Source organism: Sordaria macrospora, chromosome 6 (assembly GCF_033870435.1).
Source record: "Sordaria macrospora chromosome 6, complete sequence".
NCBI classification, from domain to species: Eukaryota; Fungi; Ascomycota; class Sordariomycetes; order Sordariales; family Sordariaceae; genus Sordaria; species Sordaria macrospora.
In genome coordinates, this window is record NC_089376.1 from 1,198,786 (window position 1) to 1,216,915 (window position 18,130).

Consider the following 18,130-nt stretch of genomic DNA (forward strand, 5'->3'; position numbering starts at 1 on the left):
CTGGTTTGGTGGAGTAGTAGGAACTGTGTGGTCTATGATGCTGTATAAAGGTGCTGATAAAGATGATCGCCTGTGCAAAAAGCTAGTTGATATCCAAAAGAGCGTCACGACTCAGGGCGTAAGGTAATTATATGCTACCTAGCGAATGTTGTGTGGTGATTCAGCGTTGAGCGAATGGATGTTCTGTATCAGACGAGGAGCTTGGGAGCATTATGTCATATTCATCTTTGTATGATGCAGCGAGCAGAGGCCAGGTCTAGAAGAACAACGCAAAAATGCATCCATTCTGCCAGGCTCTTGCATTTGTGAAAGAGGTCAGTTGCAAACTGTTCACGGTAACTCCTGGCCTCATGTGTGGAAGGGGGAAAGGACTTGGCATGACTGAGTAAGGCTTTAGGAAGAGGACCTTCAAATCCATACCTGTCCGTCATTTAGCACACATCTTCAGCTTCCTCTCTCAAATTCCACCGTGGTGGGCTCTGGATAAGTTCGGAATACTCAACTCGTCGATATACCTTCGTCCTCCGGACTTAAGCAGGTCATTTGTCAGCTGCTGGTTTCGATAGGGGGTCAAGGAGACGGGGGTGTGATAACCCCATTGTTGGCAGTGAAGATCATTGATACTCGTGAGAATAACTGGGTGACGTGTTTGTCGTCTTGGGACATGAAACAGCGTGCGGCTTGATCTCGATTGACAGTCTGCTTTTGATGCTCGGCCGCTGACGAAGTTGGGACCAGGCATCACTTACCAAAACGGCAATTGCGATGTGTAAGAATTAGCGTGGTACGTACCTGAGTACGCCTGGGCTGCCAAGTCTATTAGTACATTGATTATTTAGCGTTGATTGATACACACAAATACCGAGCCAAGCTAACAGCAGGAGGAAAAGTGGTTACAGACACTAACAATTTCAAAAAAAAGGTGGACAGTGGCGCCGCCTTGGCTAGCCAAGGCACCGGTTCCCTCTCAGACTTCCATCTTCTACATGCTCTTTATTCCATCATCGTTCACAAACGACAACCAACACCAGGACAAGAGGTAGGTAAAATCAAGGAATGCTGATACCAAACACTACCCATTGCAACGTGTATATTGACAAATTGACAGCCCAACCACTACCTATTGCCAGTCCTCCTCCCGACACGCCGATAGCGATAAACATGGCACCATTGCCCCCGCCACAATCTCCTGGCCATGCGGTAGATGAATCCAGCAATTGGCATCGATAAACGGATACGTCTTGCCCGGACTTTGGTCCTTGCTTATGCGAACCACCTTGTGTCGTCCCCCTTCGCTCGCTGTCACCCGTCCGTGACGAAAACAGTCCAGACAGAGCGGCCCACAATCGTTGCCCACAGATGCCTCGACTGGTGCTCCTGCGTCCATGTTCGGTTCCGAATCCTGTCTTGTCGACACCCGCAGTTCCAACGTGGCCAGAAACGGCTTGTCAGGCCTCTCTCCTCGGACGAACTGGAGGTATGGCACGACCAGGAAACGGAAACAAGCTGCCGTCGCACAAGGGTCACCGGGAAGCCCAAAAAATGATACAAGTCCACTGTTAGGTGTCGTGGGTTTGAGTGACGCAAACATGGCTGTGGCTCCCGGTCGCATGGCCACCCCGTGGAAATGGAATTCGCCTCCTAGATTCTCGATCACCGACCGGACAAACCCCGATCGTCCCGGGGTGGCTGCTCCCGTTGTAATCAGGATGTCGAACTTGTCCGTGGCCATCGCCTCACGGAGTGCCCTTTCTAGCGTCGCTGGTTCATCGTCGGCCAGCAAACCAAGGAAGGTTGGCTCTGTGCTCCATTCCTTCAGGGCTGCCATCAGGTAAGGTCCATCGGCATCATATATATACCGAGCATCGGTCTTCTTCGTTGCAATCGTTCCATCGGCCCAGTTGACATCGGTCCGTACAATCTCCCTGCCTGTTGACCACACTCCAACCCGCAGCAGCGGCTCGACAGCGACCTCCTTGATCCCGACCGTCGCCAAAGGCAACACATGGCTGGACCGAATCCTTGTCCCCGGTCTTATCAGTCTGTCCCCCTTTCCGATATTTGCTCCGGCTCTCCGGCGGTTGGCATTGGTAGTCACCGGCTTGGTAAGCATGATGAACCTGCTGCCCAACTGAGGATCTGCGTTTGGTACCTCTGATAATGGCACTTCGCGGACGTCGTTTACCCAAGCGCATGCATCCATGTATGTCATGTCTTCCGTGGTGTCGGGGAATCGGGCGCCAACCATGATCTCCATGCACTGGTGGATGCCATCAGGGCCTCTACAAGATGGTATGAGTAGTGGTTTGTTGCCTTGCATGATCGTTCCCATCACGCGAAAGTATATCGGATTCGAGGGCGAGGCGTTGATGGTTACGGAGGATGTCATGGCGAATCCGTCGGAAGCGGCTATGTCGAAGGGTGGCGTTGACTCGGGGCTCAAAATATCTTTGGCTGTTATCCGGCCGACTGAGTCTTCGAGGCGAACGAGCTCTTCTGTCCTCGTTCTTCGTCTGGACACATCATAGGCCGCGTTTTGCAATTCTTCCAACGCAGCTTTATACTGCATCGCCATTGTCTTGAGGTGTTTTGTATGCATCTCGGGAGTTGCTTCTTGTCAAGTACTGGGCCGCCCGCAATGGTTGGTTTTGGTTTGACTGGAGTGGATATATAGATAGTTGAGGTTGTAAGGATGACGTCGATGAGGAGTCTCGAGAGTCCTCCAGTCTGGGCAGTCGGGGCCACATGCACGGTTCGCCAACTTCATCTCCGCGACCTACTTATCCACCCGCACTGGTCACAGGGTCCTGGTTGTCGTCGTAACTTGTTAATTTGTTCAGAAAATTTCCGCTTTTCCGAGCTACAGGGTTCGAAGCGATGTATTCATCGAACCGAACCAAACACTCATCGATTGCGCTCGAAACCTTCTCATAACCTAATACGGCTCCATTTCCCTTGGATGACGTGCAAAATCAATATTCTCCCTCTTCACCAGCTTTATATCAGGCCATCGGTACCAATATCCGCTGCTCGTGGCCAAACCCGTTCCTCTTAACTCCACGTCGGTTTAGTAGCGTCTGTAGCCTGGTCTTAAGTATGCAGCTCCATGGACCCTGTTGTTGAAGGTTGATTGTCCACGACGACGCCTTCGTTCTGGGCCGTCTGACTTTCCCGGGGGCAGTCGACGACGCCGCGATAACCACCCTCCCGTCCCCGGAAAAGGACATCGCACGCATCTCGACAGTTCCTGAAGCAGCAGCACAAGTCGCAAGCCCACGCAGCATTTACACCAGCGCAGGTGCACCACTCCTCCTCCTTTTTGTTGGCGCGTCGGAACCACTTTTACGCGGGTTTGCACCACTTCTCAACAATCATGCCTATTATTATCCACCACAGCAGACCGAGGGGCCATAGCAACATCTTGATAATTTCCCAGACCAGTTTTGTGCGCGGGAACTTCTCCCGCTCGTCTTCCTTTGCGGTACGGCGTGCTTGACTGTCGCTGTACCGCAAGAAGGCCATGAACACTCCAATAAAATAAGTGATTGACCCAACAAGGGCAAGGGCCATAAAGGTATCGTTGGACAGGCCTGTAGAGGTGTAAATGGAAGTTGACGTCGTGGTTGAAGAGGACAATGAGGAGGAGGAGGAGGAGGAGGAGGAGGCCAGCTGTCACACGGACATTTGCCCACAGTTCTGGGTTAGGGTTGCCGAAGCTTAGCAGAGTCTCAATGCCTGACGTCAGCCTTATGAATGCCCGGCGGCCGTAGGTCGCGAGGCTCAACCTCACTTTGACCAGACCCTCAGCCACCGGCATTGTTTACCTAAGCCCCTCTCGATGCCATCAGGCTAGCGAGCCAACCATCGAACTACCGACGACGCTAGTAAGCGAGATGAGGCAATCCCCAGTCATCACAGAAGCGATCACAGCAACCGAGCAAGAAGCAGAGCGACCGAACGAGGACGGGCGCCAGAAGAAGGAAGTAGAATGGTGGAGGGCACTCAGGAAGATCCACATGTATGAAGATCGCTATATAGATACCCTGAGGCCTCAAGCAACAAGGCTCGGTACGTACCTCAGTACGCACCAAACCTCTTTGTATAAGAAGGCCTGGGAACTCAGCCCTCGTCTTGAGGGTTGAAAGGATCAACAAGGCCTTCCAGACCAAAGTTAATTATCAGCTGAATTGAACTACTGTTCCAAGCCCATACTCTGCCCTTGTCACACCAGCACCATGCCGGCCACATACGCACCTGCCATGGTGTTGGTGAGTTGTTGTTAATCTGTTGCCTAGTAATTTTGTGCGTGCGTTTGGGTGACGAAGCAGATTCGTGGGAAGTCGGATCTGATACGATGGAGTTATAGGTTAGCATGGTTGCTGATAAAGTGTAAGCGAGGTGATGTTTAGGTTGCAATGGTAAATCTGCACTTAAAAACGTTCGAGTCCAGAAACGATGATGTTGATTAACTGTTTGTTTGGTGGAATGGTTGGGATCTTGCTGCTGTTTGTGTTGACGATGGTGGATGTTTCGGATGGTCAGAAGAGCAGGGAGTGGTGAGCAACGAAAAGGGAAGAAGGTGCGAGAGATGCAGGAAGAGGAGAACGGCCCGAGATATAGATCTCTAAAGGAAAGGAATGCAAAGCTTGGATATATGGCTGAGTTGATGGTTTGATGCCCGCCAGAAAAAGAGAATTGAGGGCGACGGATGTCCGATGCAGTCCCCACAAGCTGGAATCAACTGAGCCAAACCATGGCGGTGGTGCTCAACTGCCTTAACCACTCTCTGTCCTTTTCTTTCTGCATGGTCTTGCAGAAAAAAGCTTTCTTCTCCTCCAGAAGGTCCACGGTGCAGTTTTATGCAGCCGGATTAAACAAACAAGGTGCGGAGCATGCACCCGCCTTCGGCGACAACCCTGATTTCACGGAACAGGGTGTGCAACGCCCATTCGGAAAGACGGAAACACCATAGGAGATGGAGCGCGATTACATTCTTGCCAAACGAAGCTAGAACCGCGCTGTCATTAACGAACGAATGTCACGAAGTTGCTCGTGAAAATTGATGTTGTGTTCTCAACGAACTCAGACTGACAACGATGGTTGATGAGCAAGGATGTGGTTGTCGACGACTCTGATGAACCCACCGATCGACGACATGGACAGGGATAGCAGCTAAGAGAACGCAAATAAGCAAAACGACGCCAAGATATGGCGATAGCTTCATTGTCGTCATCCGCTTGATCTCTAAACGGCATTAGAAACCAAACAAAAAGTTATTCATTCAACAACCGCTCTTAAGAGAGAGCGGAAAAGTGTACAAAAAAGAGGACAAGAGCAGCGATCAAACGGCGAACGTCACGACGTAGTGGAAGGGAGTAGAAGAGCCCTATTTGCGTAGCCCGAAGACGCCATCGTAGCCGTTACTTCCACTGGAGAGCCTGGTATCTTAGAGGACCCAAGACACCACTTAAGGTGCTTTAGGCCCTTCCAGGGGTCCTTGCGGCCGTGAAATGCGCAACCCCTCACAAGCTGAGTTTTAGGCTGAGCGCACCGCACCGCTCGACCACACTGCCAGTTGTCTTTTGTTAAAATATACTAACTTGAGACCCTTTATCAACCCCGTTCCAAGGTCGTGATGCCGGTCCGGTCGGTTATGCTTTGGTGCATATTTACCGGCACTCTCCTTCCTTGCCATATCGGCCGCCCTGGGCTGAGTTCCGTGTCCGTTCTTTCCGCAGATCAAGCCTATCTTGCGTTTTCGTATCCCACCTGCGACACTCGCGTTCTGCACTCGCGTTGACACGGCAATTTGCGATGCTCAACTGATAAGTGGGTGAAGAGGGATCAGAAGAGTTTTGGTACGTACAAACTCGATTTCAATCCTATATACACTCGCGGCTAACACTGCAGCCAGACAGACCTCATCCCGCGACCAACATGCCTTGACGACCTCGACGCCGTCCGCATCACCACTACATCCGACCACCCCCAACCTTCAATTCACGACCCTAGAAGAAACCAGCAAAAGCGCTCTTGACCGCCTGCGCAACCAACTTCTGGATCTGCACACCAGGGTGGTAGTTATTAAACCACAAGCAGCTCACGCCATCCTCGTTGTAGCAGGTAGCATCCGGCGCACCATACGCCGTCGGGTTCTTGACGGCCTTCTCAAAGGGCGCCACGGTGTCGACGAGCTTGCCGGTGGCATCGCAGTTGACTTCGAGGAAGGCCTCCAGGCGCGAGGCAAGCAGGGAGTTGTACTTGGCGATGGCGACCTTTTGGGTAGCGACGGTGGAGGCACCCTCGTCGATCATCAGGGGGGTGTAGTAGATGGCTGTTTGTGCGTTTCTTGTTAGCAACCGACTGATCTTGTCCAAGGTAGATCCCAGGAAGAGAATGAAAGAAGAAACTTACGAGCAGCGCCCAAAAGCACAAAGTTCCTCGCTCCGGCTTCATACAGAACCTGCAGCCGTCCGAAGTAACTATCCATAATCTTTCCGTACAACGCATTCATCTCCGACTCGCCCAACCACCAGCTGTTGCCGACATCATTGACACCGATCCAGACCGCAAACAGACTGTTCTCGCTGTTCCAAGGCGCATAAGCCGGACGGCTGGCGATGCTGGAACTAAACTGGGCAACCTGGTCGACGAAGCTAAGCACGGTGGGCGCAAAGGGCGTGACGAGCGAGGCGTTGGTTGTGGCTCCGCCCGAAGCAAAGTTGTAGGACAAAGTAAGGGAGGTGTTGAGCTGAGAAGCCAGGAAACCCACCCAGTTGAGCCCGCCTGAGGCAGTCCAGCCGGGGAGGGCAGGGTTGCCGAGAGGGTTGGATGACGACGGCTTGGAGCCGTTGATGTCGAAGCCGGTTTGGGAGTAGGAGTCGCCGAAGGAGATGAAGTACTTGGCGGTGGTGGCGGAGGGGGCAGGCACGGAGCTTGAGCTAGTAGACTTGATGCTGGTGCTGGAAATCTTGATGGAGGTGGACAAGGTTGTGCTAGTGCTGGCCTTGCTGGTGGTCGTGGCCGAGACGGTGACCGGCTTGGTGCTGGTCGTGACGACCACAGCGGAGGTAGGCTTCGGCACGCATTGGTCTGGAAGCTGGTCAGTCATGGTGACGGTCTGAAGAGATCTTGATGAGTCAACAAGCTTGACCTACAGTAATAGTCGTTATATGACGTGCAAGTAGCTACCGAAGTACAAGCTGAGCCGGCAGACTGCCATCCGATACCACCACATTGTCCCCACAGGGGAATATCAGCAGCGGCAGCTAGCGCTGGGGCCAGAGCCATGAGGCCGAGTTTGAGAGCAGCCATGGTGGATCGTGGTGTTGGTCCTGAAGAGAAGGTAGCACGCAGGATGATCGACAAACCAACTCGAAAAACACCAGAGGAACCGTCAAGATATACATTATTGCACATGCATCACAGATCTGGACCGGAACACCGGTATGGGACTCCTCTCTTCGCTAAGACGAGATGGTGTAAGATGATTGGCGGAGTAACCAGGCGACAGGGGTCTGGGTGGACCATTCGACCATTCGGAAATGCAGGAACGCGGAGGGAACAGTTGCGTTCGACCGCCGACTGGCCAGCCAGGAATCCCTACCCGAACAGCCGCCGTTAGAAGTCCGTGGAGACTCATCTGGGAATAGACTCGCCTCCTTCCCTGTTTGTGCTTAGCCCATGGGGTTATGTTGTGTTCCGATGCCAAGGCGTATATGCACGATGTGATGCTGTCGGTGATCCTAAACCATGGTGTTATGGTATCGACATGGCGTGGATGACGACGCAGACTATATCAAAGGAGACAGCTGACGGAGCACTCTAAAGACAAGACAAGGGCAACACAGACGCTCTATTAGGGGTATATGGACAAAAACACAAGCATCCTCCTCATGGCAACACAACACCAAACCGTGAGAAACAAAACCAGAACCTTGAACCCCGACACCACCCATCCATCATCAGTCATCACAGACCGTCTCTTTCCAAATCGGAAGAAACATGAACACCACAGACGACAAGGCCGCAAAGATCGTCCCACCCACCATACTCTGCATCACAATCTTCCTTTGCAACCTCCTCAAACTCCGTTCCTGCACCTTCAACCTCTTGTCAAAGATCATCATCCTCCCTACCCTTTGTCTTACAGACCTCCTCTTCGTCTCATTACCTTCCTCATTTTCTTCCTGTCCACCATTGATTTCCAAATCTTCCCTTGATCCCGCTTTCTCCCCATCATTCAACCTCTCCCACGGCAGCCTTTGCCTCCTCGAGAACAGCAACAGAAAGAAGCAACTACCCCTCAACCCGCTCAACACCAAACTCATACCCACCACCCAGAACCCAAAGCCGGCGAAACTCTCCCACCTGCTCCTTGCGCCCCTACCTTCCGTGAACGCCCTGACCAGAACCACCAAGAAGCCCAACGCCAACGACACGAATCCCAAGAACGTAGCGAAGCAAATCGTCTCAAACGTTCCGTTGCTCACCCCCAGTCTGACAAAATTTCGGTGTGAGCACGAGTGAAGCAAATGATAGACGTGGTCCGCAATCGGTCGGAGGATTTTCGGATCTGGTAGGGTGCCCTGAGGCGTGGCGGCAAGTGCGTCGAGAGCAGCGCGGCGGAGGGACATTGGAATATTCAGTTCCTTGGGTGACGACGGCAGGAGGAAGAGGTTGATGATGGTTTGGATTTCCGAAGGCGGGATGGGACCCGGCTGAGGGGCCAGGAGGCCCAGGGTGCCGGACTTGTTGGCCGGGTGGGAGGGGTCGGGGGTCGGGTCGCTCGGCAGGACGGCGGTTCGGCTGTTGTTGAAGTTGTGGAAGAAGGTTGTCGTCGGGAAGGCAAGGTTGGATGATGGGGCGCAGGGACCACCTGGATGGCAGGATGGATGGGCGATGCTGGCGGCGCATGGGGCTGAAACGGCGATTAGCATCGAGATGCGGTGGAGGGTATCTCCCGCTGCTGTGGCTGTTGTTAGCAACTTGGAATTCCGAAACCAACCACCCGAACACCTGCAAAGTGCACGGTGCGGAGGATTGTGTTTGCTGACATGGGGCTTAACTTACCCTTCTCAGAGTCTCCATCTCCCTCACCATCACTGAGGTGATAATGGCTCTTCTTGAAGACAGACGACGATACGCTTCCACTTTCTGACGCCGTCTTAACCAACACCTCGTCCTTGTCGTACCGGGACGCAAGACCTTTGTTGTAGGACTCTTCGTAGTTCTTGAACCAGATATAGAACTCGAGGTTCTCGGATGAAAACTCAATGTATTTGAGATACATGTAAAAGTCGTATAGTGACATTGGGCTGCCTATCGATACCACCTTGTCAGCATATCATCCCACTGATGCGACTCTAGGAAGTCAATTTACATGTCTTGTTTTGAAGAATACGCTCAAGCCGTAGCCGACTCGGTATCATTCCCTCCCTTCCCGCATCCGGACTTGGCGACCTCTTTCCAGAGCTGACATTGTTGGCGTATTCTCTGAAGTTCCTATACTCCGGCTTCTTGTACCAGACCAACCATCCTGGCAACTGCATGATCACGCCGGATAATCGCTATATTTCGAACATGAATCGTCCCGTGGGTTTGGTTCCCCGGCCGCGAAAAAAAAACAACAACAGATGTATGGGAGTATGGGAGTCAAGGATTTGAAAGTGAAAAAAGGTCCTGCGGGTTTGGGGGACGAACTAGCTTTGTACTAGGCCCTTGCACAGACAATAGCAGGTCAGCAGTCTTTGCTTGGTTGGCTAGCCCAAACAGCTAGGCAAAGGGCGGAATAGCACCGTGCTTTGACCTGGCTTGGTATGCAATGGCTTGACCAGTGACCACACCACCGTCATGCTGGAAACCTAAAACAAGCAAATACGTAGATCGGGTTAGGCAGGATTCGGACATCCAGACAAAGGGCGGACGCCACCAGGCACTCCCGTTGGTGGATGGTGTTGACGATCTCTCGAAGGTATTGGCGAAGAACAAGCAAGATAAGCCAGGGCCAGCCTGACCATAAGATCTCTGTTAACATTCATTCAGCTGCTCCATACTGGACATTCGTTATCGAGGGCTTACACAAGGGTGGAGCGCCACGCGACGTATGCTCGGACCGACATTCAATAAGAACATGTGGCTCGCCATGCCTTTTGCCCGTTGCATGCACCAGCCCTTGCTTGCTTGTGCACCTCGCCGAGCAAAATGTTTGCGTGGTCCCCAGACCTGCCGTGTTCATCTCAATTAGAGGCTCATCCCAACTCGTTCATTTAACATTCTTGCGGTTTGCCAGGTGGTTGGCTCTCGAAGGATCCCTTACAGTGGTCGGTACACGTGTAGGCATCCTCTTTGCTTCTGGAAGATGCCGATCACCTCGCTAATCCCGCTGGGTCAACTCAACCGGAATCTCACCGAATCCAGCTCGGCCAAAACAGGACGATCAGGACCAATGCGTAGAAAATCGACCTATCAGGGCATATCGTGGCGCTATTGGGAGTAACCTTGAAGCGATAATTCCCTGCATGGTAACACGAATTTGGTATCCATGCGGGGTGCCGGGATCGAAACGAGGTGGAGGAGCTGAACAGAAGCTATCGATGTCCTTGGACTAGCCAAGGGGTTTCGCTTCTCGGTAACATCCATGCTGGTAGGGCCAGCGGAGTCCAGGCTATCATGGCGAACAAAGAAGACGACGCTTTGACATTCGGAATCTCTTGTCGAGAAAGAATGAGATTAATCGGTTGTCGAGTGGAATGAGGGTGGATTTTTCCCAGCCAAGAAAAGTGCTAGGGAAGACCGTTGATCAGCTCGGAACAATTACGATGGTGGCTTGATGGGCTTCGGAATGGAAGGGGGAATGCGCTAACCTATATCTGATGGCGCCAGCGCTTTTCTTTGTCTCGGCACGGAGAGTCGTTCCGTGCATTTGTCTCATTTCATTGTTGCTTTTCTTTTAATCGGCAATATCTTCCAACGTCTTTCTCTGTTCTGTTGTTTATCTTTGTTTTGCTTCTATGCTTTCTGGTTAGCGTGTGCAAATTAGCCATTTGCTCTCACCATCTGTAGCATCGGCAACCAGGCTGATGCCGAAGCCACAACGGGCTGTGACTTTTGCAGGTTAATTCATACCACAAATCATGTGGAGAAATCCCGAAACCTTGCCCAAGCATGGTTATCTTTTTCGGCAGCAGGATTATAAAAGGAGAAGATCAGACGGGAAGGGCTCAAAAGGAAAGATGATGCGCAACAACATGTCCACCTTGGGATGGTGAGGGACGAAAGAATAGGCAAGCCAAACATGGAAATTGGATTGTCCAATACCCACTTATTTGGTTAAGCAAGGCTATTGCGCAACTGTGATATGCCTGAAGGTCGCAACAAGGTAGAGATACGTTGGCCAAACTCTAATGGGATTATTATGAGATCACGAGCAACAACAACAGCAGATCGATAGATTTGTGGTGGATTGATGATGCTATGGAAAAGAGAGGACAGCGAAAGGTCTGGAGTGGATGGCCATGGGCATGCCAAGAGTGCCGTGACTGGTCTTGTCCATGCGACGTCTTGATCCGAGCTGTATAGGGATAGTCAAAACACATAGACGCGTATAAGAGCATTCCAAAGGTCTAATGTCTAATGTCGTGTGGTGTTCGGTCTATGTGGTGTTCAGTCTATGTACGGCCGCTCGTCCTCCAACTAGGCTTCGGTCAATGACATGGACGTCCTGATGTCCGTCGTCTGTGATTGACCATTAGCAGAGTCCCTAACACGCTTCAATGGAACAAGAAGGATTTCAGGAGCAGGGTATTGCCTTTTGGCTGACGACTCAGGTAGTTGCGTGTACAAGCAAGGCCCTGTTGCGTCTCTGTTTCTTACAATTACCGGTGCTGTAAATACATTCCTTCGTTCTTGTCGTCGTTTCGCGTTCCTGTAGAGGCATCAGTTATATATCTGACTTTGTAACTTCCTTACCGCCAACGTGGATCAGACGGACGTCCCGTCGATTCTGCAACACGTCGTCCCGTGATTGATGCAAGCTTGAAGCAAACACGTGGTTGAATTCCGGAAGGGGAGGTTTGCTGAATGGCGATTGGAACAACGGGATGAGTGCGGCTCGGGAAACTGCCGGTATCCATTCTTTAGAAGCTTCGAAGTTTTGGCTCTTTATCTGCTTCAACATCTTTGATTCTCTCGTCGCAGGAAATGTCTGGAACCTTGACAATCCCTACACTACTCTCGGGCTATGTCCGACCAGCCTAGGTCGTTTAAGAAGATGGAGTAACGCGTCCTCTCGTTGCCTCCCAAGTATCTTGAGCTTTGCTTGATAGTGAGTCCGGTCAACAACATCATCATCTCGGATATCCAGCGTTGACTTTTGCGGATTTATTTAGGGAACGACCTTCCAAGATGGAGCTCAAGAAAGGCAAAACCATTGTGCTCACCATGTGGGGCACCATGATTCTTTTCCCGGTGCTGGCACTGGTCTTCATCATCCTCAGACTTTATTGCAGGCGTTGGCTCAAGAAGGCTACCACGGGTTATCTGGACGATTATGTGCTGATCTTCTCTTGGGTGCGTACTGCTTAACGATCATTATAACAACCCAACCAAACAAACCTGCTAACGTCATTAAAACCTTGAAGGTCCTCATGGTCGTAACCTCCACCATAGGTCTCATGCTGGCCAAGCACGGCGTAGGCACAGCCATAATGGCAGGGGAAGAGGTCGCAGTCGAGCCCGAGGTGATGCACGCTCTTCTTTTCTGGACTTCCAACCTGCTACTCTTCGGCATCAACGCCATTGCTTTCTCCAAAGTGTCTTGGTTCATCACTCTCATTCGCCTGGTCGTCAATTGTCGGCAAAAGGTTGCACTCTGGATGTTGATGGTGTTCAGCACCACCCTCCTGCTTGTTGCTTCCACTTTTGGGTACTACCAATGCCATTTCCTGCCCGATGGGAGCTGGAGCTATCCAGAAATGTCAGATCACAGGTGCCTAGACAATGGGGTTGCCATCAAAATCAGCCTAGTCACGTCCATTTACTCCACCGTCCTGGTAAGAGAAGTCATATGGCCCCTTGACACTCGTGCTGCAATGCTTTTTCGTGCTAACAGAGAACATGTTAGGAATTTGCGTTGGCGGCTGTTCCCGCCTATGTCGTTTGGAACTTGCCACTCAAACAGAGCACCAAGATTGGCATCATCTGTGCCACGAGCGTGGCCTTTGTGTAAGTGACAGAAATTGCCTTAACGGAACGACTGAATGCTGATATTTCGCTTAGGTCGGCGATGATGGGAGCTTTGAGAACAAAGGCGTATTATGATCACCTGTTTCCACTGGGAAAGCTACCCGAGATGTATTCCTTGGGATGTGTGATCATGTTTGCGGTCCTAGAGGTGTGCACCACTATCATAGCCGCTAGCATCCCCTTCTTCCGTCCGCTGGTAAAGAAGATGGCTAAAGCCTATGACGAGGACGAGCTTTCGTGGCCATGAGCCTGTTGTCTGGGAGACGGAAAGACAATAAGAGGTCTGCCCGGAGTAAAAGTTCATATGCCTCGTTCCAAGAAGATGAGTCGATAATGAAAGCGATGTCCAATACTGCGGCTGCGCAACATAATACCTTCATTGGACCTTGATAGATATGTGGAACGACTGAATGGGAAATTCTTAAAACAACTCCATCGAAGACAAGAACAATGTTGCGTTCCTGCCGCTAGCAACGATATGGGTATGTAGGTTGTCCGGGACCGCAGCATTACAGCCGGGGTACGGGCTACCCTATTGCTGCGGCTGTGACGCAGGACAGGCAGGCGTCCACATCAACTGGATATAGCAGGACACGCAAAGGTATAAATCCTACACATTCCCCAGGGGCTGAACTCCGAAATACAACACGACGGGAGGGACACCATCAGCAAGAAAAGGCAGCAACATGGCAGTCTTTCCACAAGAGATCATCAATCTAATCGTGCGTCAGTGTGATGATTACGGGACCCTCTGGAATCTGTTGACCGTCTCGCGCGCTTGCCAGGAACCGGTAGAACAGCGACTATGGCCTGACCATGTTCGCATCGTCGATGATGACGGCGTCAAGGTACTCAGACGATACACCGGCCGCCGATTCCGCTTCCTCCGACGTGTCACCCTCGAACAAGACTTTCCCATGTTGGAGGACGAGGACCTGAGCTGCCGCGAGACAGCCGACGAGGTGCGGGAGAACGATGAGCTTTTGACTCGACGGATCGCCGCCGTCTTCACTGCCATCAAGGCCCTGGAGAAAGGTCTCAACGATGAATCAGCAGCTCAGACCATGAATGTTGCCCTTACCATCACGACTCCGCGTCAATGGGTGCATGATCCGCCCTGTGGTCACCGATGTTACCACAGCTGGCGCTTGCATCTTCTTCGTCCCTAAACTCTTCCGAGGCTCGAGTCGGTCAAGAAGCTGGTCGTTGGCTTAGATACCCAGGAAGATCATGGCCCCAATTTCGCCTACCATCCCGTCGCGACAATAGGTATCTTCACCCGCTTCACCTCCGCGTGGTACCTGACCTTCTGAGCAAGCTTCCTTACTTCCACTCCCTCGAGTCCATCGACATCCAAGATAGCCTGCCATTCCCATTCGACTCGGGCCCGGTTCTCGACCACTATGCGCGGCCTTTTGAGGGCCCGAGACGCGACTCCCGCCATGGATTTGCCAGAGCTGTCGAGGAGCGCGGTTCCTCATCATCCTCGTTGTCATCAGGCATCCAACTCTACCCGTCTCTCAAAACTCTCCCATACTTGATCGGTTACTGTGCCAGAGCAAGCCTAAGCTATGTGGAGTCTGATGGACACCGTGCAACGCTATTGTTCTATACCATGAAGGAATTCTGCGACGACTTTTGGTACCCGTCCAATGAACGCCCCGGTACTAGGTCGAAGCCTAAAATGATCGATGGGAACGACCTTGAGAACGTGCTCAGGGCTGCACTTGAGCAGGGAGATTATAATTTCTTCAATGATGCCTGTATGATGCACGGAGATGTACTTCCACCAACCTTCTTCACGTGGGCAAAGAATTGGCTCAAGGACCCAAACACGGATTCGGATTTCGACGATTTCTTGAAAGAAGGGTGCGTTTTAAACCAGCGAGTTTACACGTGGAAGAAAGAGACAAGCTAACAATGATGTACCACTAGGTTGACTTACGTGGTCGATGCATATCCTCATCTGCCTGAACAGTTAGCGGCTCTTGCGCACTTCACCCCGAATCCCGACAAAGGCCAGCTCGGGTGTGTAATGAGTGGAGAAAGGCGCAAACATCGACAAACGACAACAACATAAAGACAACGGAAGTGAACGAAGGAAGGGGGGCAAAGGAAGAAACACACTACCATTAGATCTGTGGTATGCACGAAGGTGACGGCCAGTAAGATTGGAACTCGACCTTATCGGCTTGCCACGAGGCGATTACACTTGAATTCGACATGTTCTGATGTCAGCTGTCATTGGATCACGAGAGCATTGTGGACGGTATGGGAGGTTAACTTCTTTTATATTCTCACCTATATGTTTGTTGCTTTTCAATGTCTCTTTCTCCTCTCAAACAAATCGATCGTCTGATGCCACCTACCTTATCGTACAACTCAAGCTCCTTGGCTCGCTCGCATCAGCAGCGTGTGTCTCCGGCCAGGGAAAGAATGGGGTTCAACTCACCTAGAACCGTTACTGTCCTCCTAGTTCGCTCTACCGTGTTCGCCCCTAAAATAAATAAAGCGAGGGGTCAGTAACATGGAGCTTCATCTTACCCTCCCACCGCCAAGATGCGTATGGTGACATGTCATAAGTATTCTGCGTGGCGATGGTGCCTATCGAAAAATAGGAAGAGACAGAATTTCCCGAGACCGAGTGGGACCACAAATGGCCACGAGGAATGCCCTCCCAGATGTCGATACCGTTGTGTTCTTGATGATGTAAATCATGGGTGGAGCCAAAACCGTTGACATGGTTGCCGTACGGACTATTACCAGGATGCGCCTCGTGGGTCGAGTAGAGGCCTCGTGCCTGGTGATCGTGGGGCTGATGCAACCCGTCGAGTTCGTACAAGGGCAGAGCATGGTCGTCATCGTCGCGAGGAGTAATCGAACGGGGATCACGACTGGGTGCGTTGTCCCAGCGGGCGCCGTAACGGAGGTGCACTACTGAACTGGTAAGCGTCGTGAAAAGGTGTCCCATCAGGAGGGCAAAATAGAGCCAACCCACAATGATATCCTTCTGGGGGTTACCGGTAGCTGGGCCACCTGCCATCCAGTCCTTGACCCAAAGTAGGATACGAATAGCACACGAAAGATGGACGGCGACAGCAAAACTGCTAAGCAGGACGTAGTCGAACGCATCTGCCTTCCCGGGCATGAATGGATCAAAATCTTCACCGACGTCTAGGAAGGTGTGCTTCTCGATCGGAGCGCCGTTTAAACGGCGGATGCCGCGGATCCACTTGTAGAGAGTCATAATCCAGTAACTTCCGTCGACAAGGCACAACCAAACAATCCAACCTTCGCGGCTCTTGAGGTCTTCGAGCTGCAGTTTACGCCAATGGTCGCGCAAGTCTACAAACCAGATAAGCAAATAGCCATAAAACACCATGGATAGGGTGTTCTTAAGAACTGACAAACAGAGCGGGAATGTCTTCATCTGGACGTACCGGTAGAAGTTGATAGCCCTCTGAACGGCGTTGTTGCCGCGAAGAAAGTCTTCTAGGGTTTTTGGGCCATACTCGATGTCGTCTGCATTGAATGCTCCGATGATGCAAGAACCAAAATCTGGCGTATCGTTGTTAGTCTCATGTAGCAAGGAAGACAGTTGGGGAGTCAACGAAGGGTCAGGGGTGGGTACCGTTGGGACATCGGATGTTAGTTGGCGAAGCTCGATGTCGTCCTCGATAGGCGAGAGGGAGGAAAGGGCGGTAGCGAAGGAATCTATGGTCAAGGAAGAGCGGCGAAGGTATGTCCTTCCTGGGGCTTGCGGATAGAAGGGAACTATGGTTGAGTTCATGGTGATGCTTGCGGTTATTGTCAAGGGTGGTCCTTCTTTGGTGTTCGATGGTAATCTGTTTCTGCAGCAGCATCCATGTCGGACGGGTCGGGATGCCAGGATTTATGTGAAAACCGGCTTCTCATTGTTCACGGGATAGCTTGATGATGTGTTTTGGAAATCGAAGCCATGGTCTTGAGCATTGGCTGAGACGTCGCGATGCTTGACACAATGGGTGATTCTTCTCGGGTACTGATCCGTGCTACAAAATGTGATTGTCAGAAAATATTCCATTGTTACACAATTGGAAGACCAATGTCAACAATCACCTTTGTCCTCAACAAAGAGTCCGGCTACTGGATCAAATGCTGATGGATTCCATGTTGTGAACTGGGTTCATATTCTGCGGACATGGCAATTCATTAAACGATCTTTTGTCTTCAAGGATTGAGAGACGGTCCTCAGAAAGATGACAGCTCCGTGGTTGGCGACGATGCTGAAAGGACAGACCTTATCTTTACCCAAACCATTGGACAACGAAATCATTTCCTCCTCCATTCCCACGATATTATGGACCTGGGTCAAACGAAAGTAAACAAACACTCAGGGGCACCCCCAGTCCCCGAAAAAGAAAAATATGACGGCAGAGCCCCAGGGTTAGGGCTGAGCCTGTCACTTTTGTCCCCATCGGCTGATCTCTGTCATCGAATCAGCGTGCAGAACAAGATCTTATCAGTTTTTTATCACAAGATCTGATCTGATCACGAGTGGAGGTAAAAACCCAAACACTCCCCGCAACGGCATCCGCTCCGGCGACCCGGACACGCCGGCCTAGCCCCAGCAGGGTAAGCATGTGCTGATCGGCGTTCCGTCCGAATTCTCTTATCGCGGCTGATCGTGTTTCGTGTTTCATTTTTTTCATTTTTTTCATCTTTTTCATCTTCTTCAGTCTGTTTGTAGTCGCTCTCATCCTCATCCTTCAACGCGCCTTTTGAAGATCTGAGGGAGAGAGACCAGACTGAAGCCGACTCACCATGCTCACCCGATAAAGTCGCTCGCCCCCACCACCACCACCACCACCACCACCGAAAACCCTCACCACCGTGACCTTCAAGA

General features: G+C 51.6%; 6 protein-coding genes across 6 annotated transcripts; 2 read left to right on the forward strand and 4 right to left on the reverse strand.

The window, feature by feature from the left end:
* Positions 1 to 1,120: 1,120 nt before the first annotated feature.
* On the reverse strand, positions 1,121 to 2,599 carry SMAC4_05676 (uncharacterized protein; the record flags this gene model as incomplete). The annotated part of the gene is made up of 1 exon (XM_066090332.1): positions 1,121 to 2,599. One exon carries the CDS (start codon positions 2,597 to 2,599, stop codon positions 1,121 to 1,123), a length of 1,479 nt encoding a protein of 492 aa, XP_065947426.1.
* Positions 2,600 to 6,008: 3,409 nt separating this feature from the next.
* Positions 6,009 to 7,566, reverse strand: SMAC4_05675 (uncharacterized protein; the record flags this gene model as incomplete). Its single annotated transcript, XM_003348531.2, has 3 exons — positions 7,158 to 7,566; positions 6,415 to 7,092; positions 6,009 to 6,334 (listed from the first exon to the last, which is right to left on the reverse strand). Exons 1-3 carry the CDS (start codon positions 7,417 to 7,419, stop codon positions 6,009 to 6,011), a joined length of 1,266 nt encoding a protein of 421 aa, XP_003348579.2. The 5' UTR covers positions 7,420 to 7,566.
* A 253-nt stretch (positions 7,567 to 7,819) lies between these two features.
* Positions 7,820 to 9,666, reverse strand: SMAC4_05674 (uncharacterized protein). The gene is made up of 3 exons (XM_003348530.2): positions 9,383 to 9,666; positions 9,073 to 9,321; positions 7,820 to 8,968 (listed from the first exon to the last, which is right to left on the reverse strand). Exons 1-3 carry the CDS (start codon positions 9,549 to 9,551, stop codon positions 7,965 to 7,967), a joined length of 1,422 nt encoding a protein of 473 aa, XP_003348578.2. The 5' UTR covers positions 9,552 to 9,666; the 3' UTR covers positions 7,820 to 7,964.
* A 2,739-nt stretch (positions 9,667 to 12,405) lies between these two features.
* Positions 12,406 to 13,492, forward strand: SMAC4_05673 (uncharacterized protein; the record flags this gene model as incomplete). Its single annotated transcript, XM_003348529.1, has 4 exons — positions 12,406 to 12,570; positions 12,642 to 13,052; positions 13,124 to 13,224; positions 13,279 to 13,492. The coding sequence occupies 4 exons, from the start codon at positions 12,406 to 12,408 to the stop codon at positions 13,490 to 13,492; spliced, it is 891 nt and encodes a 296-aa protein (XP_003348577.1).
* Positions 13,493 to 13,931: 439 nt separating this feature from the next.
* Positions 13,932 to 15,163, forward strand: SMAC4_05672 (uncharacterized protein; the record flags this gene model as incomplete). The annotated part of the gene is made up of 2 exons (XM_003348528.1): positions 13,932 to 14,348; positions 14,564 to 15,163. The coding sequence occupies 2 exons, from the start codon at positions 13,932 to 13,934 to the stop codon at positions 15,161 to 15,163; spliced, it is 1,017 nt and encodes a 338-aa protein (XP_003348576.1).
* A 579-nt stretch (positions 15,164 to 15,742) lies between these two features.
* On the reverse strand, positions 15,743 to 17,035 carry SMAC4_05671 (uncharacterized protein; the record flags this gene model as incomplete). The annotated part of the gene is made up of 1 exon (XM_003348527.1): positions 15,743 to 17,035. One exon carries the CDS (start codon positions 17,033 to 17,035, stop codon positions 15,743 to 15,745), a length of 1,293 nt encoding a protein of 430 aa, XP_003348575.1.
* Positions 17,036 to 18,130: the final 1,095 nt, after the last annotated feature.

Coding starts and splice junctions, on each gene's coding strand:
- SMAC4_05674 (XM_003348530.2), bottom strand. CDS start 9,551: ATGCAGTTGCCAGGATGGTTGGTCTGGTACAAGAAGCCGGAGTATAGG. Junction 9,322..9,382: donor TATTCTTCAAAACAAGACAT/GTAAATTGACTT, acceptor TGGTATCGATAG/GCAGCCCAATGTCACTATAC. Junction 8,969..9,072: donor AGATGGAGACTCTGAGAAGG/GTAAGTTAAGCC, acceptor CAACAGCCACAG/CAGCGGGAGATACCCTCCAC.